This window comes from Protomyctophum bolini (genome assembly GCF_963924005.1).
Source record: "Protomyctophum bolini genome assembly, chromosome: 13".
Classification (NCBI taxonomy): domain Eukaryota; kingdom Metazoa; phylum Chordata; class Actinopteri; order Myctophiformes; family Myctophidae; genus Protomyctophum; species Protomyctophum bolini.
The window spans coordinates 38,248,620-38,274,389 of record NC_137874.1 but is presented as its reverse complement, the minus strand read 5'-3'; the positions used below and the strand labels follow the sequence as shown (position 1 = coordinate 38,274,389).

General features: G+C 42.7%; 2 protein-coding genes across 2 annotated transcripts; both read right to left on the bottom strand.

The window, feature by feature from the left end:
* Window positions 1-456: 456 nt before the first annotated feature.
* Window positions 457-18,586, bottom strand: sap30l (sap30-like). Its single transcript, XM_080780669.1, has 4 exons — window positions 17,750-18,586; window positions 14,120-14,242; window positions 12,829-12,927; window positions 457-5,936 (listed from the first exon to the last, which is right to left on the bottom strand). The coding sequence occupies exons 1-4, from the start codon at window positions 17,939-17,941 to the stop codon at window positions 5,808-5,810; spliced, it is 543 nt and encodes a 180-aa protein (XP_080636795.1). The 5' UTR covers window positions 17,942-18,586; the 3' UTR covers window positions 457-5,807.
* A 2,149-nt stretch (window positions 18,587-20,735) lies between these two features.
* LOC308327319 (tissue alpha-L-fucosidase-like) lies at window positions 20,736-25,367 on the bottom strand. Its single transcript, XM_080780650.1, has 8 exons — window positions 24,925-25,367; window positions 24,614-24,748; window positions 23,697-23,834; window positions 23,094-23,199; window positions 22,762-22,962; window positions 22,277-22,467; window positions 21,804-21,903; window positions 20,736-21,074 (listed from the first exon to the last, which is right to left on the bottom strand). Exons 1-8 carry the CDS (start codon window positions 25,275-25,277, stop codon window positions 20,940-20,942), a joined length of 1,359 nt encoding a protein of 452 aa, XP_080636776.1. The 5' UTR covers window positions 25,278-25,367; the 3' UTR covers window positions 20,736-20,939.
* Between the last annotated feature and the right edge of the window lie 403 nt (window positions 25,368-25,770).

The following is a 25,770-nucleotide window of genomic DNA, read 5'->3' as shown; positions in this document are numbered from 1 at the left end:
GAGCGGTTCTGCCAGCTGACCCGTGTTAGTTGATCCGAGTGAGTGAAAAGGGTTGTAAGAGATATGGGGGTGGCATCATGGCAGCCTATATACAAAACAACCAAAGGCATGCATGGCACTGCCATGCCTCTGGTTGCTTTGTAGGCCAACATGGTGCAGAGTTGTACTGTGTGGGCAGCACCTGGGAGCCAATTGAAGGAGCATTTTGTCTTGTTGAAGACCATGAAGCGTGCCAAACTGTGACAAGAATGTTGTCACAGTTTAACCCATTTTGACCTGAGATCAGATTCTAAAAATGTCTTCTATACATCCTGACAGTTTTCTGAAAAAGCTACTGTATGTTTCTATGTCAGTCGTTCTTCGATCTTTCAAAAATGGCAGACCTACAAGCTCGAGCTTGTAGGTAAATGGGTTTTAATGTGTGGGTAAAATGAAGTACATCTCAAAACTCATCGCTCCTTTGTACTTGTACGTTTATTAATAAGCAGCCATATTTAAATATGTATATTCTAGTACATCAATTAGGTTAATGCAGCATGGCCCTAATATGGTATTAAACAGAGTTCTACATGGCACTAAAAAAAAAAAATCTATAAGCAAGAACAAAATAAACAGACTCCACTGAAGATGGCGCATCAATAAAGGTCTGACGGAGAGAAGTTACATTGAAATAATTTGTAGAAATAAAAACAGTAAAAAGAAGAAAAAGAACACCTCAGTGTACAACTTCATGTCGGCTCTGCTAGAAAAAACACAGGTGTCGGCAAAAGACCCAACAAATACCACTTTGTGATTGGTTGACAGAGCCAGATGTCTCCTCCCATCGTCGACCACTTTTACCCTGGCGTCCATATTTCGGGCGTCATTTATAGGGGGGGGGGGGGGGGGGGTTCCCAAATTGAAAATAGTATAAAATGGGGTTAAATGCTTGACAGTGCATTCAACATTTACTCAACATTTACACGTACTTTTTTTTTGTCAACAGGTCACAGTGGTGAATAAATCCATGACTTCCTCTTTTGCCACTCTTGGTATTTTAAAAATACAAGTGTTCTTTTGTTTTAGAATAGAATAGCAGACCTATGATAAACAACTCTGTCCAAAAAACGGTGTGTGGAAATAAAACTGTACCGTCCACAACAAACACTTTCCCCAACAATCGGGAGGGTGTTAAAATTGGGCTCTCCCTGGCGTACAAAGTACATTAAATTATTGCTCGACCAGTGATGATTCCAAAAGCAAAAAAAATAAAGATTCAGATTTGTCTGTTTAAATATATTCACATAGGAGCTTCTGAAAGGCAGGGTTTGACGTCACACTGCCTGCTGTATACTGCAGCTGAGAACACACACCGCAGTCCAGCGAGGCTCAACATGTTTACAGCTAGAAACAAACACCTTTAAAATGCACTTACACGCGCTGAACGTTCTCAAGAGCTCACTTAACCACATGGACCCTCTAGCCTAGCGGCCCCATGTTATGGCCAACATCAGACGAAACATAGCACTGACTGCATCCCCAAGCTCACGCGTCACATTTTGCGACATATTGTGAGCTTATCGATCGATCCGTTGTCGTTTGTTTTGTTGTCAGATGTTCACACCAGAAAAGGGACGAGGGACAGGCTTTGAGTGGTGGTTAACGTGATCAAATTGATTTAGCCGAATCCTAATAGATACCAATTCAGTCGCGTTGGTTTTTAAGTCACGTCGTGACGTGTGAAGCTGAAGTCGGGAGGGTCCACGGTTCGATTCCCCGGCCCCTCCTCGGCTTCACATCGTAGTGCCCCTGAGCAAGACACTGCAGATCATTACACCGTGTTAGAAGATTCTCCTTTTTCCTAAACGCACTATTGCACAGGAGGGGTGTTTAATATTGTAAGTTATAATAAGAGTTTATCAAATGAAAATGGGGGAATATTGAGGTTATAATATGAACACAATGGAATATTTAAATTATAATCCAGGTTGATAACCTGAAGAAACCATGTCCTTTTCATAACGAGAGGTTGTCAGCTATGTGAAGTTAAGTTAATGCTCTGGACATGGAGATGATTTTAATGTTTTATTAATTTGTCCTTTACCGCTTCTTGAAACATGACTTCTGTAGCAAACACAACACATCGTCAGTGTCGGACAGGAAACCTTGTATACATTTAAATGTGTGCATGTCATTTTGAGCAAACGGAGTGCAAAAACTAAAAACAAAAAGACACACGTACAAGAAAACAGCTTCTCCTGCACCAATAGACGCTCAAGAAAACAGCTTCTCCTGCACCAATAGACGCTCAAGAAAACAGCTTCTCCTGCCCCAATAGACGCACAAGAAAACAGCTTCTCCTGCCCCAATAGACATACATGGCAAACACAGGAGAGGTTGGGAACTGCTCATCTCCATATTTTAACTTCATTGTTTCCATAAATTAATGCCCTACTAGATCCTACACTGTATGCGGTGTCAAAAGTAGATTAAAATAAAACAACTATAATTTGAATATTTCTGACTGTAATGTAACATGCCCAGAGTAGGAAGAGCAGGTTGAAAGTTGTTAAGTGTGTATCCTTTTTTCCTTTAATAATAAACATTGAGCCACTTAAAAGTATTAACAAGAGCTTGAGTTACGTTTTCCCATTTAACCCATTCTGACCTGAGATCAGATCCATACGAGGTTTCCACTGGACACACACTGGTCTGATTAACCCATTCTGACCCGAGATCAGATTTCTAAAAATGTCAGTCGTTCTTCGATTTTTCAAAAATAGCAGACCTACAAGCTCGTAGCGCGCCACTCGGTGGCGCGCTATGAGCTTGTAGATCTGCTATTTTTCAATAGCTAAAGCATAACGTGATGCTAACACCAAAATGGGTTCCCGTTCAGAATGGGTTAAAGGAAAGTAATGCTTTTGGACATACAAGGTTTCCACCCGACAGTGACGATATTTAAAAGCAAACGTGGTCGCTACAGTTTAATGGAGATGACCAAACATCTTAAATAATAGCATTTAAGTGGTGCTAATCACTTTTACAGCCTCCGAATAAACTTTCATTTCGGTTTCGGACAATGAAAAACAAATAAGTATACAGACGACATTCCTTGTACTGCACAGTAAGGGACAAACTAAATAGACGAGAAAAAAGCAGTAGACTGTTTGACCGACGAGAACCAACGGTTGGAACTGGTTCACAGCTGCATTGTGTCAATTTGTGTGCGTGCGTACGCGTCGAGGGATTCAGGTAAATCGACAATGAATTCAAATCAGGAAGTGGATTGCCTTTTCAAGTTGAAAACAGGCGACCCGTCACTGCAATAAATTATTGAGAATGCCGTAAAATGTGAATTATGAATCATCTTTCACCATGAGGTTCTGATACTCGCCAGTAATTAGGAATAAAAGGCTATAGTATGCGTTTGTGTACATTGACATTAAACGGAGCTGTCATTTAAATTTAAATCTGAAGTAAATGCGATAAACCCTGGCAGGTTTGATATTAGAGAAGCTCTCGAGCTAAGAGCCCCAATGGATGAGACTTCTGTCTATATACCAATTATCGTTTGACATTTAGATTAAAAAAGTAATTTTATTCAGTCCTATTCAACAATGTCAACAATAGCCAATCTACAAGTTTGTAGATGTGCCATTTTCTTTAAACATTTTACAAAAGATATTAAAAACCTTTGAAAATATTCGCCTACAACCTGCCCACAATAGGGACACCATTATTCATTATTCAGGACAAAAATCACCTGCATAATTGCAGATGAAAGCGATAGTCAAAAAACACGAGCGTCAAATAGCGGCCGATGTGGGAGGGGGCGCTGCTCACAAACCGTTTTCAACAAGCCGCACATTCAACAAGTAAAACAAAGAAATAACAATCTCCGTCTGGCATTCAACATCTGTGCTTTGGCACAAGCTTTCTCCTCCCCAAAAACCAAAACGGAACACAAGACTCAGCAGAGACAAAACTAAAAGGAACTAAAAGTACCCACGGGAAAAAGAAAAACACGTTTGTTTTCTTTTTCTTAAGGCAATCATCATCATACATTTGCATTCAACCAGCTACTTACAGTAGATCATACATCTGATATATTTGTACATTATGTGCACTCCGAGTGTGTGAGTCAACTGTGGGTCTATAGGACTGGTTCCCAAACACTGGGTCGGGGGCCATTGTTATGGTTCCCTTTGTGTTTGTGTTTCCTACATTTTTTTTAAATGAATATTATTTCAAAACATTTTCAAAAAAGGAAACATTTCCATGAATTAAAAACAAAATCCAATGATTTTTTTTTGCTTTTTGGAATTTCATGAAGAAATCAAAGAAAAATCGAAGAAATTCAATAAATTAGAAAACAAGTGCTTAAGAAGTAGTGAAACTAGCCAATCTACAAGCTCACAACGAGGCGTGAAGCGACACGCTGTGAGCTTGTAGATCTGCTATTTTCACCAGTTTGGGTCCCTGGGCAAACGTCTAATTTCTCTTTTGAGTCTCGAGCTAACAAGTTTGGGAACCAGTGGTCTATATAGGACTGGGTTGTGAACTGTCTTTAGGACTCGGTAGTTGGGTTGTGAACTGTACTGGGTTGTGAACTGCCTTTAGGACTGGGCGGTTTGGTGGTTAACTGTCTTCAGGACTGGGTAGTTGGGTTATGAACTGTCTTTAGTACTCGGTAGTTGGGTTGTGAACTGTCTTTAGGACTGTGTTGTGAATTGTCTTTAGGACTCGGTAGTTGGGTTGTGAACTGTCTTTAGGACACGGTAGTTGGGTTGTGAACTGTCTTTAGGACTCTGTAGTTGGGTTGTGAATTATCTTTAGGACTCGGTAGTTGGGTTGTGAACCATCTTCAGGACTCGGTAGTTGGGTTGTGAACTGTCTTTAGGACTCGGTAGTTGGGTTGTGAACTGTCTTTAGGGTTGGGTTGTGAACTGTCTTCAGGACTGGGCGGTTAGGTTGTGAACTGTCTTTAGGGTTTATAGGAGAACAAACTGGTGATGGTGGAACTCGAAAGTAGGTAGGAAACACATGCGTATCCCGTGATTTGACAAAGCAGCGCAAAAAAAGCAGCGCAACACAAAGCGTTCACGTGGCGCGACCACAACGCGCACACACAGACCCAAACGCTTAGCCTCCCGTGACAACTTTGTCCTCGCGAGTGACACGATGTTGTCCCTGTGCTCCTGGCGTCAGTCAGAGAGGTCGGCGAGGGGACAGGTGACCCCTGTTCGGGACAGTGAGTCTCACATTCGTTATCATTGTCTTTGCGCGTGGCTGCCGTTTCCCCGTAACCACTTTAAGCCTGGTGGCTCCACCTTTAGCCCTGGTGGCTATATTCTGGGCATGAAGTAGGTGAAAAGAGCAAAACATGTCTTGGGGGTTTTCTGAACGTAAATAGGGCATAAGTGGTTAATCGCATGTGTCCTATGCACTCTGTTGCACAGAGAGAAAAAAAATACATGCTGTCGTTTTGTAGATCTGCCATTTAAAAATAATTTAGTTGAATGTTTGAAAGATCTTTCCTTTCTTTTAAGGTTTTCACCTATAATGCCATGCCTAAAATAGGGAGGTTCAGTGTTAACATGGTTAGTTGTAGAAGGTGTTTGTCAGATTGTGTCAGCGCGCGTTCCTTGTGGCTTTGTACAGGTGCAGTTTTTGGTTGCTGTCGTTTTGCGGTGGGTGGGTGTTGTAGTTTCTTGGATACTGTTGTTGCGGTGGGTGGGTGGGTGGGTGTTGTAGTTTTTTGGTTACTGTCATGGGCGGAGGTTGTAGATTTTTTGGTAGCGGTGGCGTTGGGAGGAGGTCGTCATCTAGTCCAGCTGTTTGCTGCCATCTGCTTTCTGGTCCAAGCGGCTCTTGCTGCTCTTCACCATATAAATAAAATACGTCAGGGTCTCCTTCTCGTTCACCGGAATGTTCCTGAAATGACGACTCACCGTCTGAGATAGAGAGATAAACAATAATGACAAATTAATGTCAATTCTTCAGAGGACAGAAATCTTTGTGTAGAACGTAGGGCTGGGCAATATGGGCAAAATCAAGTCAAATGTTATTTTTTCTACAGACATTGTGATATATATATTTTTAAATTTTTATTTCGATTTAACTACAATCTACAAGGCAACAGCACGTTCCCACACGTCTGTGTGTTTGTTGAAAACAAGGCTCAGGAGGGCAGCAACAAAAAGATAAACACGATTTTAATAGTCGTTAATAGATATTGCAATGGTACCTTATCTTATTCAATATAAAAAAGAAAAGCGGTTTAAGTGCATTTATGATTGAAGCCCAAACCGCACCAATGATTCGCCGTGCAACATGCAAACATTATGCCCAATGGCTGCATTGATATGGTTGACCGTAAGCCCAAACCACACGAAAGGGTCGGGTCGGGACAACTTTTTTTTGAAGGTAAACCACACCAATGCAACTCCTTGCAATATGAGCTGCATTGGTGGGGTTTACCGTAATAAACGTTTGGGCTTAAAATTGAACCACACCAATGCAACTCCTTGCAAGGAGTTGCAACAGGTGTGGTTAGGGCTTAACGGCCAATTAAGATTTTAATCAGATAATGGGCGGCAGGTACAGTACCAGCTGACGAACACCTTGGACTGAATACACACACAATCACATCTGCTGTGCGCACATTAAGGTCCTTGACTTTATAACAACAAGAATCCACTGAGGTTTCTCTTGCAGGTCAGCTGCACTAGCTGGGCCTTTACTATCCACTAATAAAAGCAGACAATGTTCCCTTGCAACAAGTCAACATCAAAATGCTACTTGCAGCAATGGTAAATGGTGCATTTATATAGCGCCTTTATCCAAGGCGCTTTACATAGATTGTGCATTACATTCACCCATACATTCATACACCGATTGCGGCGGAAGCCATGCAAGGTGCCAACCAGCACATCGGGGGCAATTTGGGGTTCAGTGTCTTGCCCAAGGACACTTCGACTTGTAGACAGGAGGAGGAGCTGGGATTCGAACCGCCGACCCATGGATCATTGGACGACCTGCTCTACCTCCTGAGCCACAGTCGCCCCAGTCTACCCGGTTTTAAAGCTCCACATATAGCATTGAATAAATCAGTTGATACTTAATTATTTTGACGATGCCTAAGATTAATTAAAATAAGACAGTATTGAATACAAGGCATGTTGTTCTGTCCAGGCTATATGAACTTGTCTGTCTATACGGAAGAGAGCTACGGCATCGGAAGAGTGCATATGCATACATGGGTCATAACATGTTTTTCCCTTCCATTTCACACTTTTGTGGAAATCAAACTTCTCAACCTCAAAAAGGAAAACTGAAGACTCAATCTTCCATCATCTCTTGTACCAACACACGGAGATAAAGGGGATTACGCCCAGAGAACCAGGGAATGCACTGACTGGACAAACTCTTGAAGAGAGAATGATTTCCTTCCCAGAGGAGACATTTAATAACCCCGAGCTGAACCCCCGACACTGGCTCGTTTGATTTACAACAACAACCTTGGAGGGGAACGAAGGAAACACACACGCACCTCTACTTAACCCATTTAGGCCCAACGTCCAAATTAAAACAATGTCAAAATCCTGAGTTTTCTGAAAAACCTTATGTTTCGGTATAAGTGGTGCTCAATATTTCATGTCAAGAACCCCAAACATTATTATGTAATATGCCTCCGACCCCCATCTGAAAATATGTTGTTCCAGGTACTCCCCAGAAGCAAATATTTGAGTTAAAATGTTCACTCTGTAATAATAGATGTTCAAAGATTTGAGGCACATTTTCACGATTTTTCTAAAATAGCAGACCTGCAGTTTTTTTGCGCGGCACTGAGTTTGAGCTTGTAGATCTGTTATTATTCCAACAGCTAAAGTATAACATAATGCTAGAAGAAACAACCAAAAAGGGGTTCCCGCCCAAAATGGATTAAGGAGCTGGCAGCTCTACTGAATGGCACTTGGCGGTAATTGGTTGGAAGCTGTTGACTGGCGGGTTATTAATGATGTGTAAGGCTCATTAATAGGGGGGCTGAACCTCTCCTGAAAAGCCTGGGGAAACATTCAACTTACAGCCTCGCTTTCATTCCATTTCCCACCGTTTAGCCAGCTGGCTATAGCTAGCCCAACGCTAGTTAGCGTCCAGCAACCCTCCCTCCCCCCCCCCCCCGCGTTGGCAGGGCAGCATAGAGGGGGCATTTGTGAGCATGAGGCCACGGGGACCAGCTGTGCGATTACATTGAGCCCACCTGTCGATTAGGTGACTTCTCCTAACAATCACCCCCATGACCAATTACTGCGGAATAGCGGCCCCGCCACACCAAATATATCACAGCCCGTAAACGGAGGGATAGTTATGAACCAAAGGCTTGAACTGAAAAAAGAGCCTGGCCCACACCTTAAACAGGAAAATGACCACATGCATTTGGAAACATGAATTATGGACCAACAGTCCCCAACATAATCTTCAGGAAAAGCGCACTGAAAAATAATTGGGAGCGCAAAACTCACGTTCTTCTGAGGCACTGATTTAAAGGTTGCGTAAGAAAATGAATGCGTCTATGACTTAATGATTATGACCCCATGTAGTTTTTCTTTTTAAATAACCATTCTATCAATAATTTCCTACTAATCAACTGATCTTGAAGCAGATGTTTTTTTTCTTTTATGACCAAATCAACTAGTCTGATTAACCACTTAACAAACAGACTTATAAAGAGCACCCACGACTAACAGAAGCCCCCCGCATTAAACAAGAGAAGCCCCCCGCATTAAACAAGAGAAGACTAACAGAAGCCCCCCGCATTAAACAAGAGAAGCACCATTTTTAGCTTCATAAAATCGCTGTCCGAGCTTTGTCCGTTGATCAGAACACTCCACAGCTGTTCTTGCCGATTCTTCGACGCAAATGCGAATCTGCGTTGCGATCATCAATTTGTAATAAAAGAAAGCTTCTGCAGTCTGCACACACGTGTACAACAACAACAACAACGCCACAGCTGGGTGTACTGCTTGCGTTTAAAGTCGTTTTCAACAGTTTCACAACTTTCCACTGTCCAGCTTTCCCCTGCTGTTCTCTGGGATAGAAGCCTCATTTATATTCTGCAGCACGACAGTGTCGCACACCTATAATTGCAGATCCACAAGCTCTCAGCATGGCGTGGATGCGACGCGTTGTGAGCTTGTAGATCTGCATCTGCTATGCATTTAAAACGATAATAATACATGCAGGCCAGGCCGGGTCTTCAATGTTTTTTCAGGTCAAGCCAAGGACCCCTTAGAGTGAGAGATAGATCAAGCAGGGACCCCCACTATACATAGGCTATTATATTATAAAACTGTGTTGCAGATTAAACTGTCAACCAAAGGGCTCCTGCCTGCTGACAGTTACACACACATTAGTGAAGCCATCCTGGCTTGACCACTGTATTAGTACAGCTGATGGGCATGCAGCTATAGTGAATAGTGAGTATACGGAATGGGTTAGCTACAGCTGATCACATTCCACTTGGATTCACAATAACTCTTACGGTTCTGCCCTCAATAATACAAAATGACAGCAATGCTCGTTCTGGTAAACTGGACTGGACATCTCTGTCCAAGGAGGATTTACACTACAGTCTTACTACATGCAAACTGACAAGCTCTTAAGTAATATGTATTTGCCCACAGATGCCATCAGGTACAAGGAAGCTAACTGTAAGAGTGTGGAGCATAAAGACGCCCTCTGTACCCTGTATGACAACAGTGGCTGCCCTGGTTGAAGGTGGCAAACCCCACTACAAGTATAAGGGCAAATGTCATATTAGACCAGGCTGGAATGAGCATAATGTAGCAATATACCGTGCTGACGCAAGAGAAGCCTTTAAACTGTGGGCTATGGCTGGAAGACCTAGGCAGGGGCCTGAGCTTGAGCATAAAATCACTGCTAATTTCATCTGCAAAAATGAACAAGTTATGAGGGCAGACTCCATGGCCAGTAAGCTACTGTGTAACAGCGTGAATGATTTTTGGAAAGAGGTGAGATCTCTCACTAATAGTAAACCCTCCTTACCCTGCTCTGTAGAAGGAACTTCAGGAGCTGATGATATTGTGGCATTATGGCGACAGCATTATAGCCCTTTATTCAACTGTATTAATAGTGATTTGTTTGTGGATGACTCTGATATGAACAATGAAAATATGGGTAACACCACATGAGGTGTATGAAGCCATGCACCATTTGTCTGTAAACAAAGCATGTGGGATGGATCGGATCACTGCAGAGTACCTGAAAAATGCTAGACTGAGACTAGCACCACTTTTATCTATCAGTTTTATGATCCACTGTGTTTTACACAGCATTGCCTGTCCCAGTTATTAAAGATAAAGCTGGTAAAGTTTGTTATAATATAATTATAGGCCCATAGCTATAGCCAGCATCATCCCCAAAGTAATGGAAAGAATCCTACTGGATAGAGTAACCGAGACCGAGTATATCCACTCCTTTGATAACCAGTTTGGTTTTAAACCAAAGCATGGTACTGACTTATGTATTTTTGAAATTGTGAGCGAATAAAAGTCTAGTAATTCATCAGTCCTCATTTTGGTTTTATTGATGAGTCCCGTGCCTTCGATAGGATTAACCATAATAAGCCCTTTATGAAAATGAAGCAAAGAGGAGTGCCCAGTTTTATTGTGAGGGTCCTGGCCTACTGGTATGCCCACCAGACCATGCAGGTCAAATGGGGTGGGAGTAAATCAGCTCCATTTGGTGTAAGCAATGGTGTGAGGTGTGCAACATGATATAAAATATAATGCCAGCAAAAGCGCTGTTCTAATATGTAGAACTAAAGAGGACAAACGCCTTAACTTTCCTATGTTTAAACTATCAGACAACAGTCTTGAGGTCTGGAATAAGATTAAATATCTTGGCCATATTTTTACGGATCAAATGACTGATGATGGTGATATATACAGACAATGTCGGAAGCTGTATTGCCCGAAAGTTCTGTCATTGTTCCACTAAAGTGAAAGTATCCTTGTTCAAGGCATATTGCACACCTGTGGTCATGTTATATAACAGGTCTAGCATGCACAGGTTGCAAGTTGCATATAATGATGCCATGAGAATACTCCTTAAACAACCCAGAGGGGGCAGTGCTAGCCAGATGTTTGTCACTGCTGGAGTGAGGACTTTTAACCCATTCTGAACGGGAACCCGTTTTGGTGTTAGCATCATGTTATGCTTTAGCTATTGAAAAACAGCAGATCTACAAGCTCATAGCGCGCCACCGAGTGGCGCGCTATGAGCTTGTAGGTCTGCTATTTTTGAAAAATCGAAGAGCGACTGACATTTTTAGAATCTGATCTCAGGTCAGAATGGGTTAATCAGACCAGTGTGTGTCCAGTGGAAACCTCGTATGAATCTGATCTCAGGTCAGAATGGGTTAAAGCACTTCTAAGAAATCTAATGTTTATGAAAAGTCTGGATGTGTCAACAAACAGTATCATTGTAGCACTTTCAGGCCCCTCAGTGAGCTGTTCACGTTATACATCAAGATTAACGGTACACTGGTTAAAATGTTCTGCCTGTGCGTTAAGTTATGTATTTGTTTTACATTATTTTATGATTTGTATTGCCTGTTGTATCTCTGTATGTTAACCCCGTGTATGCATCCCTATGGACCAGTCTGCTAATAAAGTTGAATTGAAAATGGAATTGAAACTAGACAAACTTGTTTGACAGCACTACCAGTGTGACCTGTAAAGCATTTTGTGTTTCTTTTCTATTTATATGTTAGTAACATTAATTGATGAACGATAGGCTATTACATTTTAATCTCTTAAACCCTCTATACTCAAAACGTCAAATTGACCTTTGAGGTATACAGTATATAATAATTATATACTATAGCCTATGATTTGTAATCTAACAATTCCACAATAATCAGCAGAGAGCAGACCCTTTGTTTACTTACAGAATTCTATAATTTGGGTTGTTTGAGATGCAGAGCAGTTAGCAGCGAAGAAAGCTTGACCTGCATAGCAACCGTTGCTAAACTATTTGGATTGGCATTGGACAAGCTTTTTGGGGTGGGATTTAGTGATGGACTAATTGGATGATTTGAGGCATTTTGTTCCAAAAATGTGTTCCACCTGCGCTAATGTGAAAAGGGTGGGATATATTCCACCTACTAGTAGGAAAGTCTGTGAAAGCTTTCACGTAAATTGCATGCTGCGTTCATGATTTGAGGCATTTTGTTCCAAAAATGTGTTTTGCTAAAAATCCACCTGTTGGTGGCGCTATAACAGGCCAAATGTGAAAAGGGTGGGATATATTCCTCAGCCTAGTAGGAAAGTCCATGAAAGATTTCATGTAAATTGCACGCTGCGTTCATGATTTTAGGCTTTTTGTTCAAAATGTGCCAATCCTGCCAACTTTGAAAGCCAATTAACGGTGCCGGAGATTAGCTGTACACAGACGGATAGACACACGGACGGACACAATGCAAAACATACTCTCTCCCCATGCCTTTGGCCTGGTGGAGACGATGATGATGTTTTGGTAGCCATACAGCTAACCAGTTGAAGAACTTGCAGGCTTAACGATTGCGGTTATGACATATCTGAGATCATTAGGGTTTTCTGGCAGACTGAAATAATAATAATCTACAAGCTTACAACACGTCACACTGCGACGACCTGTTGTAAGCTTGTAGATAAGACTATTTTTTAGTGCAGGACACATTTAGATAGAAGACATGCTGACATCTATGGAATCCAAATGACTGAAATCAGTTGTGGCGACTGAGAACGTTCTCGTTGTCTGCTGTCCAGGGCAACATGTTACCTCTGCAAGCTGGGCCTTGTTGAGACCAGGCCTGGTCTGAAGCTTGTAGTGTCTCTTATAACGCCTCAATGTGTTCACCTGCAACTGGAACAGATCCACCTGGAACACACACACACACACACACGTCCAAATCAGCCACGTCCACAGAAACACAAAATGCAGAATAGAACAGATAATAGGAAATGGCTGCAAAGTGCAAACCAATAAACAACTACATTAAACACTCAATTAGATTAGATTAAATGCATCGTCACTGCATAGTATACAAATACTTTGACCATGAAATGAATAGTGGCGTCTAGCCAGAGTGCAATACAGTAATGGGAATAAATACACTTGTTGAATGTACAGAATGTACAGTAGTATTTATAATACATAGAAAATAAATAGAAAAATAAGCAATGAAGTATAAATACAAATAAGGAGTATGCATATATATACCCACACAAGCCATAACATGCTAGTGTATGTATGGCATGAGCATGAGAGTTCAGATGGGGGGGACGGAAGGGGGTATCATTGTCATTGAGGAGGGGCAGAGTTCAGCAGGGAGACGGCAGGGGGCATCATTGTCATTGAGGAGGGGCAGAGTTCAGCAGGGAGACGGCAACAGGAAAGAAGCTGTTCCTGAAAGATGTTGAAAGGTGTTTCTACCAGAGTAAGAAGCAGGCTAAAAAAAAGAACAGCTCTCCCTCCCCTCCAAAAGTTGAGCTATTCTCGGCTTGAAAAAACAAAAAAAAACAGCGGTTGCAGAGAGCGCTGAAGCGGGACGCCTATGCAAGAGAAGAGGAACACTCCAGAGTCTCTTAATGCATGGCAGCCTTGGCAGGCAGGTGCAGCCACCAGCTCAACACGTTTTCTGACAGGCCATCATTCTTCATTCATACTCAGACATAAAGATAGTGTCACTTAAAAAAAATAGAAAAAGCTAAATAAAATCTCAAGACTGGAAAATGTAAATGATGTTTTAGTCCTGGCCGACCGGCTGAAGACATCGCAACATTTCTGAGACAATACATGTTTTGGAAGAGGATTCTAAACTTGTATTCTATTGCTAGTTTGATCACCTCAAATACTCTCATCTAAAAACTAATTAACGGAAATAGCAGATCTACAAGATCACAGAACATTGCGATGCAAAGACAAAACTTTAATCCATGTATATGAATCCCGACAAAGTGTGAATGTATGTATATATTTTATGGCGAGGCCCATCTCTGGAACCGCTACGTCGTGCTTAAAGTGTGAATGTATGTATATGTATACGTATATATTTTATGGCGAGGCCCACCTCTGGAACCTCTACGTCGTGCTCAGGAGAATCTCCTCCATCGTCACTGGTCTTCCTCTTCCTCTTGTTGCGGACGCTCTGGATGAAGTTCTTGTGAAAGTCACAGATGTACAGATGACGCACCTGCAAACAAACACAAACAAAACCAATCATACACTCCATAAAACATACCAAACTAATAACCAGATTAACACCCCTTTATGAACACAATGCTCCACACTGTGCTACTGAACCGCACAACGGTACCCGAGACCAAGGCAGGGAATGTGATCTTCTGTTATCGCCACATTTCGATGAAGAAAAGCTGGACTGAAAATATGAAAACTTCCTTTGGGAACAGTCAATGCTTGGGAAGCACAAACCTATGGGGCACACAATTGACAGGTGTGTTGTGATTGTTGTGGGGAAATTGATCACACCACCTGCCAATTGTGTGACCCATACAAGTCGCTGGAATCGTGTGTGTGTGTGTGTGTGTGTGTGTGTGTGTGTGTGGTGTGTGTGTGTGTGTGTTTGTGTACTGCAAAAAACAGGGAGAAAGACAAACATGAAGATCCCACAGACTATGGAGAGAGGAATAAGGAAACTTTTCCCCAAAGTAATGGAAAGAATCCTACTGGATAGAGTAACCGAGTATATCCACATTTCAATAATAAAAGTTTTGAGCTCAAGATTATGATTTTTGTTTTGTAAAATACAGACTCAGAGGTATGGTTATATAAAACCAGCAGGTGGATTCATGAATGTATGTATATAGACAATATTTTGGGCAAACACGAAATGTCCCACTTTGAACAAGAAAAAGCCTGTTGGCTGCCAGACTATTGTCACGTCACAGGTGTCAAGAAGGCGTTATTATGGATCCCACCGCAGCTCTAGGCAAACCCTGCTGTGAATGGACAGTAGTCGTTTGACAGTTCTTGTTTTTGAAACTATGCCTAAACCTAACCTCATGAAAACTATTCCTAAACCTTAAACCCTAACCCTAGCCTCAGTAAAACTATACCTAAACCTAACCTCAGTAAAACTATGCGTTCCCGGGATCCAATCAGAGCTATGGTGGGATTAATTTGTCATGTGTTGAGAAGAGATGCTAAAAAAGGTAGGGTTGAGCAGGAGAGATAAACAGAGGCCAAATAATCAAAGATATGTACAGATACTACGTCACTACTAGGTTTGTGTATTCAATGGCATTAAATGCAGGCCATTTAAGAACTAGCACTAGCGCATTAATCCGTTTTGGTGACATTGCTACAGGGACATTAATGCTCCAGTACCGAAATAAAGTACAAAGCGTGCTGACACACATGATCCAGGAGGGACAACACAACACTAGCTCCGAATCACCACACCGGGGCCGGTGCACTGCTATTTTTAAATAGCTAGTACAGGCCAGGGAATCAAACACTGCAACCCCACGCTGGGCAAGACCGACGCTGTAGAGTGCATTGCTGGAATTTGGCAGACGCAGCGGGATTTTGGCGGAGGTACCGCTCAAGGAAATGACGTCGTCGACGCTTTACAAATCCGTTTACATTCTCTGTGTATGAAACGAGTGTTATAAACAAGGGAAATACATCTGACGGATGTTTCCGGCCTGACACTTCCGCCGATAGCACACTCTCTGACTTAGGTTGTGACCAGGCTTTTCTCTTTGCAGATGAGTAAGGCTGGGACTGATAGGCTACTTACCGCAACCCCATTGAACTCCTGATAGAATGCACTTCAGCTAGTGGGATCACCGTAGACACAAAACTGTGAGAAGTTTATTGTAATACCTAAATACTAATAATTAGGGCAGTTAGGCTAGTAGTAGGAGGCATTGGGACATACAATGAACTCAACCTCTTCCAGTACCGGACGAGACAAAGACAAATGGAGGCAGCTCTTATGCTGTTTTCAGGGAAGATGTTAGCTTTGTCCAAAAATGTGGATGGCAGAGATGGATCTATTCCAGGTCTCATCCACATCAAGCATCTGCTCAAAACGCATTGCAAAATATTGCATTTACAAATGTTATAAAACACGCTTATTCACAACAAATGCACAAGACTGTCTCTTCAGTATCGCCAGCTGACAGCAGGGATTTTAAATCAACCAGATCCCTCTCAGTCTCATAGTCTCATTCTGCGTCTGTGAATCATTTTTCAGAACTCCTGCAGCCAGCTATACCCCCCCCCCCCCCTCTCTCTCTCAACATGTGCACAATCACATTGCATCTCGCTGGCACACAAGCAGGGACTGACCGGCACACAACAATGTCACACACAGAGAGTTGTGTTCATTCAAGCGAAGCCTGTTACTTTTCCCCTCAACATCGAAACACCTTTGTTGGCTTCCTTGGCAACAGCCATTTTAAGGGGGGGGGGGGGTAGCGACCAGATCCCATGGCTCGGAAGAGCATTCGAGCTGCAATTTGCTATTTGGGTTGACAACAGCAAGCAAATTGTATACCTTCTCAAGGTGATAAAAGAAAAGGCAAGCCAATCGTCCTAGATGATTAGAGGTGTGTGTGTGTGTGTGTGTGTGTGTGTACATGACCATTACATCAACATCAAATTCAACCCAAACTACACTGTAGAATTCTTAGCTGCCTAAAAAGTGGATTATACACTTTGGAAGCGTTGATGTTGTTGCTCAACTAACCAATCACAGCGCAGACCTTCCGTCCGGGCTATGGGATGTAAACTACCATTTTACCGACAACAGGCTCTTGCTTAACCAACTGTAAACACACACACACACACACACAACTACGAGAAATACACAGCAATGATGCAAAACAATACACACTTCAGCTCAGCGACAGACCGTCGAATTATTTAAACAGTTTACCGAGATAAAGTTTATAAAAGAAAATAAAAACGGACACGTTTTTGTCTTCCTAGCCGTGTGGCCAACAACTAGCTAACATGTTAGCCATAGTTAACCAGCTGACTGGCTGCTGGAAGAAAGACAAGGAGAGAAAAACAACACACACACACACACACACACACACACACCTCAACTTCAAACCTCCAATCCAACACAAGTGGTGCAAAAAAAATGCCAGAAGTTAACTCTAACGCTAGGCTAACGCTAGGCTAGAGTACTAGACAACCAAGAATACATCATATTTATTAGTAATCTGAAGACAATCTGATCAACCAGTGTGTGTGCGTGCGCGCGCGCCATGGTGCACCAGCGGCGCCAGGCGACAAAAGAGAGCCGTCGCTTGCCGACAAAAGGAGAATAATAGCCTAGTATCACAGACCCGCAAGCAGGATCTCTTTCGGCAAGCGACACGATTGTGGCTCGATCGATTAAGCGAGAAGTCAGGACTAGAACATTAGCAGCCCGGGAGGTCCGTCCCGGCCAGGCATGTCCTCTATCCCCCCCCCCCCCCCATCCCAGTGTGATCAACATGACAATGTCCCCCGGCCTAAGAAGAAGATCAAACTGCTCTTTTGTTAGACGATATGGTGGTCAATTCCACCCGGTTGTCGGCAAGCGACGACGGCCATCGTACGATAGAAGTAAACACAGCCTAGCTAGCCTAGCCTATCATAGATGCATTTTATTGCGTCTATGGTCGTCTTGGTCCAAGGGAAACACACACGCACACACACTAAATAAAGACTTCCATCTTACGCTCTTGTCAATGTCCAGCTTGAGTTTCTTCTGGCTGATGCTCTTCTGGATCCTCTTGCTGAAGGAGGCGTTCCCCGCGGAGCGGCCGCACCGCTCGCCGTCCTCGATGAGGCAGCAGCTCTGACCGTAGAACGGCGGCGGGGCGCCCGGCGGCCCGTCGTGGCTGTCCTCCTCCGTGCTGAAGCCGTTCATGATCAAGGCGATCTTATTATACTGGCTAATAACCAAATCGAAAAGTCGGTGTTTAATAATAATCGGGAAGGTCTTCCCGGCGGAGTTTCACACTCCCCTCCCCGGCTCGGCTCCAACCGAACCAGCCCTCCCTCGTTGTTGCTTCCTTGCCTCCTGCTCCTCTCTTCTTACGAGACTTCGTTAAAGTTTAGCCGTTTAGCAACTTCTTTAGCCACCGTTTCTTACGCTCCCGGGCGCTCGCTCCGAAGTGTGAGATAAGGACGATAGTAAACGGATATAATCGGCTAAATAAGCACTTTTTAGTTCTCTCTCCGCCTCCCACCCCGGTTGTAATCTGTGTCACATCATCATCCAACAACAGACAGCACAGCAGCCCCGACGGTGCGGTGACTTGAGCTGCTAGCCTTCGATGCTAATGACGCCGCAGCTAGTTGAATTCCTATGGTGACACAAAACAACAACGTGCGTTTAAAACGACACTTTAAAAAAAGAAAACGTCCGCTGCGCGCAGAGCACCGCCCGCGTGAATATATATATAAGTCCCGGCTGGATAAAACAACTAACCGTGAGGTTATAATTTAAAAAAGGAACAATTAAATGAAACGCCAGCTATCGTTGTTTGAAACAATCAGAACAGCTTGTACAATGAACGACGAGGAGACGAGTCGACGCGCTGCAACAGTCCCTCCCCCCTTCAAAAAAAAGGCGGAAGCCATAGCCCGGTCCCTGGTCGACCATTGGTCGGGGTTCGAGAGAAGGCGGGGCCCGTCGAGTTGTGATTGGCTCGATGAGATGTCAATCTGACGGTGTTTGTCGCTTCCTGGATCCCTGGCTGCCTACATATGACGCCAACTTCACCAAGGATGAGATGAGATAGTGACGCCGCGCGACAAACAATCAGGAAGTTTGTGCGTGCAATATTTCGAGTCATAACAAGACCCAAAATCACGTAAAAGTGTCGCCTTGCAGAAATTACGTCGTTGGGAAAAGGTGTCGCGGCGCAACGTTCTTGTCCACTTGTCCACGATCAAACACTTCCGCTAGAAGGTGTGACGTAAGCTACTTATCCTTGGCACCATTGGAACACGTTGCGTCAAATAGTTGTTTTGTGCCGAAAATAGTAGATCTAAAAGCCCACAATGCGCTGTAGACGTGCTCCGTTGTGAGCTTGTACATCTGCTATTTGTAAATTGCTCCAGAATTCCCATTTAGCCTACTAACTACAGTGTACTTAGTATCAAAGTAGATATTCTTCAAGTATGTCTTATATTTAGGGAAACTCAATGTTAGTTCGGGGGGGATTATATCACTGAAGGATTGACACATTATTGTCAACAAAAACTTTAAAGTAAATCCTCCTCAACAATATTCTCAGACAGTTCTTAATTCTTATAGTCTTGTCTTAACAGAGATGCTATACTAAATGTTCATATAAGGATCTGCGCTAAAGATAAGCGTGACACAAATACAGGTAAGTAGGCCTACATTGGCTGACAGCATGGACACCGTGGAGGAGTCAGGTCAGCTGTTAGATGGACAGCTGCAGTTGAGTTACAAATGAGCACATGAAGGTGTGAAGTGAATGCTTTACTGACTATAGTCCTTTAATGAGACTGAATGGAAGGCAGAGAAATACACAATAATGCGTATATTTGGCAATCTATTTGGCATTCTAAAATATTCATTAAAGGCCGACTTTTCAAATCAGCCTCATCATGGCACTATAAACAGGCCGATTCACATTTTTAAATGCATCGATTTGTGTGAAACTTGCATGCACACTCCCTAGAGGCCAAGCAAAACCTTTGACCTGCATTTTTCATATCTGCCTTTTGTAGCGCCACCAGGAGGCCAACTTTTGTAAAACACATTTTTTTGATATTACTCCTTCAGATCAGATTGTGTCCAAAAATCTAGCAAATCGGTACACTGTATCTCTTCAGTGATCAAGACAGATCTTTCATATTCCTTCCTGATTGGCTTCCAAAGTTTGCAGGATTGGCCCGTTTTTAACAAAATGCCTCAAATCATGAACGCAGAATGAAATTATGTGAAATGTTGTACATACATTAGTACTAATCAGAGGAATAAATCCCACCCTTTTCACATTGGCCTGTTATAGCGCCACCAGCAGAATTTGAACATCCAATTCCCATCAAAGGCGTAACGTAAGATACACCAACCAAGATACCCATGTGCCTGTCTAAATAAATACTTACTTAATGTCAACAAAGTCCACACCCACAACACAAGAGGGAGTTCAACAAACCATGTGCAACCCAGATATAGGAAATGCTTTTTTTTTATTGCAGTCACTTCATTTAGTACAAAAATAGTTAATGTTATCCATTATTTAAAAATAAAAAAACATTGCTGCAGAATAATTCAATTAAGTGGCTGATGAGCAGCGATAAAAGTCTTCAAAACCTGAACAATAAACATGTAATTCCATTCAAAATCACCCAATCGACACCCAAATAAAACTCAACCATTGTTGACTAGGTCTCCAGTCCACACTTGGCAGTACATCAATTGTAAAATCATCATGGTAAATGGTGCATTGCCATTTATATAGCATTCACCCATTCACTCACATTCATAGACCGATGGCAGCGGAAACCATGCAAGGCACCAACCAGCACATCAGGGGTTCAGAGTCTTGCTCAAGGACACTTCCGACACCAACTTTGGGGGAGCCCGGGATCGAACTGGCAACCTTGCGGTTGCCATCCGGCCACTCCACCAAAGACCCACCGCCGCCCCGCATCATAAAGCAGTGTTCCATTCTTTGAAATGCAAAAAAAATAAAATCACATGTTTATTATGTTACAATGAGCCAGCATCGATTTAAAACACACACAAAAGGACATCTTCCATCAACTCGAGGCAATCAACGCGAATTCCACCATTACATTCCAAGCAAATCAGACGTGGAGAAATCTGTTCCTCTCGACGTGCACCCGTGCAAGTGTACAGCATGACATCAGGACCCGGAGGCTCACAGAACTCCGTCCAATTTGAAGGTCCAGGCTCGGCCAGGAGTGTAGGGTAGCTCCGGGAGGAGGACAATCAGGCCAGCGCTAGGTGAGATTGGGGACCATGGCAAAGGCCCGGGGTTCCCCAAGAGTGTCACCTGAGGGGTGAGGTCAAAGATCAGCAAATCACTTAAGAATGAACAAACTGGCCTCAGACTGAGGCTTTTATTGGACGGGATGGGTGGTGTTTCGTTTGTTTTTGTTTTGGGGACAGGGGCACATTTGGGGAATTTAGTGTACTTTTATTAGATCATGCAGGTCTCTATATCCAAAATGATGTGAATTAACTTTGAACCCATTTAGATCAGACGTCGAAAAAAGAAAGAAAAGTCTTCTAAATCCTGACAGTTTTCTGAAATACCTAGGTTTCTATATCAGTGGTGCTCAATATTTCCTGTCAAGGACCCCAAAAATGTTATGTAATTGGCGACTGACCCCATCTGAAAATATGTTGTTCCAGTGACCCCCCGGAAGCAAAGATTTGAGTTAAAAACGTTCGCTGTGAAAGAATATATATTGAAAGATTTGCGCCACATTTTCACTATTTTTTTTAAATAGCAGACCTACAAGCTTGTGATCTGCTATTTTTCAATAGCATTCCAATAGAAAAGTATAACATAATGCTTAAAACACCAAAAGGGGTTCCCGCCCAGAATGGGTTAAGATACATTTGGGGATTTTTGTGTAATTTTATTAGATCATGCAGGTCTCTACATCCAAAATGATGTGAATTAACTATTAAGCATTAAGAAACAAAACAAAAATATCGCTTCTGAGGACACGTCAGGAATTCATAAAACAATAAATAAATGCCACAATGTACTTACTTTGGTGGTTTTGGACGTGCGGGGTTCAAGCAGATGCAAGGTAGACAGGGGAGGCTTGCTTGTGATGGTGGCATAAACAGTGGCACCTTTAGAAGTATACCTAGAATGGCAGTGTTTAATCAATCACTCTGTTTTCTAATTAAGATCGCTGAAATTATTTTCTGCGCTGCTCTGAAAATATTCAAAGCAACTTGTCAGTATGATCGCTTCCATAAATCCACTGACGCGCTGCTTTGGAATCAGAGTGTGGTAGGGTCGGGAGAAGAATTCATTTGTTAATTTTACAAACGAGAATGCCCGTGTGTATTTACAAACTCTGCCACATTTAATTGACACAATCATCAAAACAAGTCGTCAGCGCTGTTGACGACTAGACAGTAGGGGAATTCACTGCATTAATCAAAGAATACAGTTAAATGATTAATTCTGAAAATGGCACGAAGTAAGACTGGCACTGATGCATTTACTCTTACCATACTGGAAGAGTTTTATTCTCTGCCTGGACCCTCCAGGGTTTGGATGAGTAGATGGCCTCTCCGTTGAGCTGTAGCCAGTCACCGACCCCCCTGAGCCTCTCTTCAAACAGGGGTGGGATCATGCCGTCAGGTGTGGGCCCCACATTCAGAAGGTAGTTACCTCCCAGGGCCACGGTGCGAACTAGATCCTGTGGAGGGAGGAAGAGCAGTCGGTCTGTCAGCCCGAGGAACGAGGGGAAGCACGTTGATCACCTAACCGTTTCATCACTGAGACTTAAGATGATGCAAAACGTCTCCTGACACTGATGCCAAAGATCAAGGTGTATGATGCAAGGTGATTCCACGGATCACTTCAACTGCAAACCTAGAGGTGGGCCCAAGTTAGGCCATGTTTTCAGCACCCTCTGGTGGACAAATTTTGAGTGCCATGGCAGTATCCAAGACAGCCAACATCTATGATGATCCATCATCTCCTTCCTCACCTCTACGATGGTGTGTAGCTCCATTAACTCAGCCATCCGCATGGTTCTACGGTAACCCCAGGATGAAGTGTCCACAGATGTACACTTCTCCCACTTGTGCTTTGGCAGCTGCCCTGGTGTGTACTTATCCTCACAGTTGTAGTAGCCGCCATGCTTGCAAGCGCAGCCTGCCCCCCACCTGTCATTGGTCACAACACTGTCCTGGAATGTGAATAAGTGAGATTTTAAGTAAGGTTGAAGTGGCAAAACAGAAATGTGTTGGGAGGAATTCATTGGCATAAGTCAAACTAAAAGGGGGTGGAACTTCATATGCTTGCATTAGAGATTCTCACTTTAACAGGACTGTCATTGTAAAGCCAGGCCAGGAAATCGGTAGAGTTCCAGTAGGTGTCTGGAGCTTCCCAGTCCCCATCAGACCAGATCAGCTCAGGCTTGTACCTGTGGAGCAGCAGACGGAGAAAAGGGTCAACAGAGGTTCTGGAACATTCCTGGCTGCAACACACAAAGGGCACCATACTTATTCATGGGGATAGCATGGGGATGCATATTCTTCACTCACACCTTCAGTCCTTGGCTTAACCCATTGAATCCGGGAAAGCATCCGTGTCATTTTAGATTGAGCTAAAAAGCATTGTTTTATACTTCAAAAATAGCAGATACACAAATTCACAGTGCGGCACTTTGCGCTGCACTGGAAAATGTGTGCAAATCTTTTAATACAATATACTTTTGAAAGCAAACACCTTTTATCTAAAATCTTTGTTCCTGGGGGTGACTGGAACAAAAATATTTTGAGATGGGGGGGGGGGGGGTCTTAAACTCACACACACAAAGTACTCAATAGGAGGGGATGCCTACACACAGTCATCAGTAATTGAAAAAAGGCTCAGTGCAACTGCAATGAACTTTGATATTATAATAACAGCGTTAAATACCTCACAACCATGTTGTAAAGTTCTGGCAGCAGTTTATTCCGTACAAACTGTTGTGTTTTGAAGCCATTCTTCTTGTCAGACAGGTAGAGGGGATGGAACCACTCGTACAAGGAGTTGTAGAGTCCATAGTGCAAGGACCTAGGAGGTGATCAGAGAGATAAATAATGTCTGATACGGAAGTTTACACAGTATACCTTTCTAGACACTTTAATCCTGGCATAATTTGTAAGGTTAAGAATTATATAAAAAAAATCAGATCTACAAGGTTACAAAGAGTCAATGAATGAATCAACGTGTCACATTTTGAGCTTGTAGATGTGTGTACTATTTACTTGTTTGCCTGTAGTATCTGTATCAGTCAAAACAATGTTAATAGCCAAAAATCTGTGGTTTTCAACCTTTTTCATATGAAGGTCGATTATTTATTCAGCCTTTGTTTGACCCATGTACCACCATTTCATGAGATTTAGCCTCTCAGGCCCAAAACTTTGAATATTTGAATACTTTGAATTGATGTTGGTACTTGGTACCATAGGAGACAGGCACAAGAGATCCACTCAGAATATGGTGACCAATGTCCCATTTGTTCGTGATTGTCCCGGTGTCAATCTGGACATCTAATATCTAGCTGAAATCTAATATTTCAACATTCACTACCAAATCGTGCTGGGTTTCCCAACAATTAAAATTACAGTAGTTTCCAGTACTTGCATAGATGTTTATCATGTCCCGTGTGTCTCTCAAGTCCCAACCTAATGAAAAAACCTGGTCCACAAATACATGTGTGCACTGCAGTTGCCCCATACATGCCCCATGTTGTTTTTCCTTTATTTTTTGACGGTGGGTTCTCAGATTGCTCTTTAATAGACAATTTATGTGTGGCCATTTATTTGGAATGGATTATTCTACCATCTCACCTGTTGCGTACAGACTCTCCCAGATCTCCCACCAGATCTCTGTGCGGCCCGGTGTCAACAGAATTCCAGTTCCAGGAGTTTGGAGATTCCCAGTTAGTAAAACCCTCGTGGTGCTTGGCAGTCAAGACGACATATCTGACATTATAAAATAGTTATAGGCTGCATTATTTATCCATTTGTAACTCTGAGTGTACAAATGTCACCAAATAGGTCCATTTGGTTACATATATATATAATGTATTCGCTCAGGGAGGTGAGACGATTAAATTAAAGGATTAGGATTTTACAGTTGCACATAAAGGAGGCCTCACCTGGCACCTGAAGCCTTGAATATATCTGCCCACTGATCTGGGTCAAAGAACTGAGCATGAAACTGGGGCGCGAATTCCGGGTAAGAGAAGCCAGGCGGGTAGTTCTCCGTCATGAAGCGCACAGACTGTGGGTCTGGGGGACTCTGCCCTTGCCAGTGCCACCAGAACCACTCGCTGCCGAACCCGGGAACCGAAAAAACTCCCCAGTGGATGAAAATGCCAAATTTCGACTCGTCGTACCACGAAGGTAGAGGTCTGGCATCCAAACTGGTCCAGTCCGCAGTATACCGCGCCTCTGTTTGCGTCGCAGCTGCACCAATGATCAAGAAAAACACAGCATTTGATGCGAACATCTTGATAGTTTGAAACAACGCCACTTAAGCCCTTATCTCTTATTTATAACGCTATGGCTTATCTAGGGAAACATTTTATATAGGAGGAAGTCATGTTGCAGTTGCACGTCACGTGACTGATCACATGACTGCTTTGTTAAACTTTTCAGATCACATTACTTTTTAAAGGAACAGTCATCAAACATGATGACTGTTCCTTTAAAAAGTCGTTTTGTTCAGAATACACATCAGATTCAGTTTGCATTGCTTTAAGATATAACTTATAAGTAATTCCCATTTTGGCTCAAAATGTAATGCTTTATCAGTGTGTCGTCCACAGTAAGTCTTTGTATTGAGTTGTGCTTTCATGTTAAATGTACCCATTCTGCAAACTGTTAATAAATACTTGAATACTTCAATCAATCAATGTATAAAATTCCAATAAAGGTACATTATTTATATTTTTTTATTATTATTAATGGCAATTCAACTCAGAAAAATGAAAACCCCACAT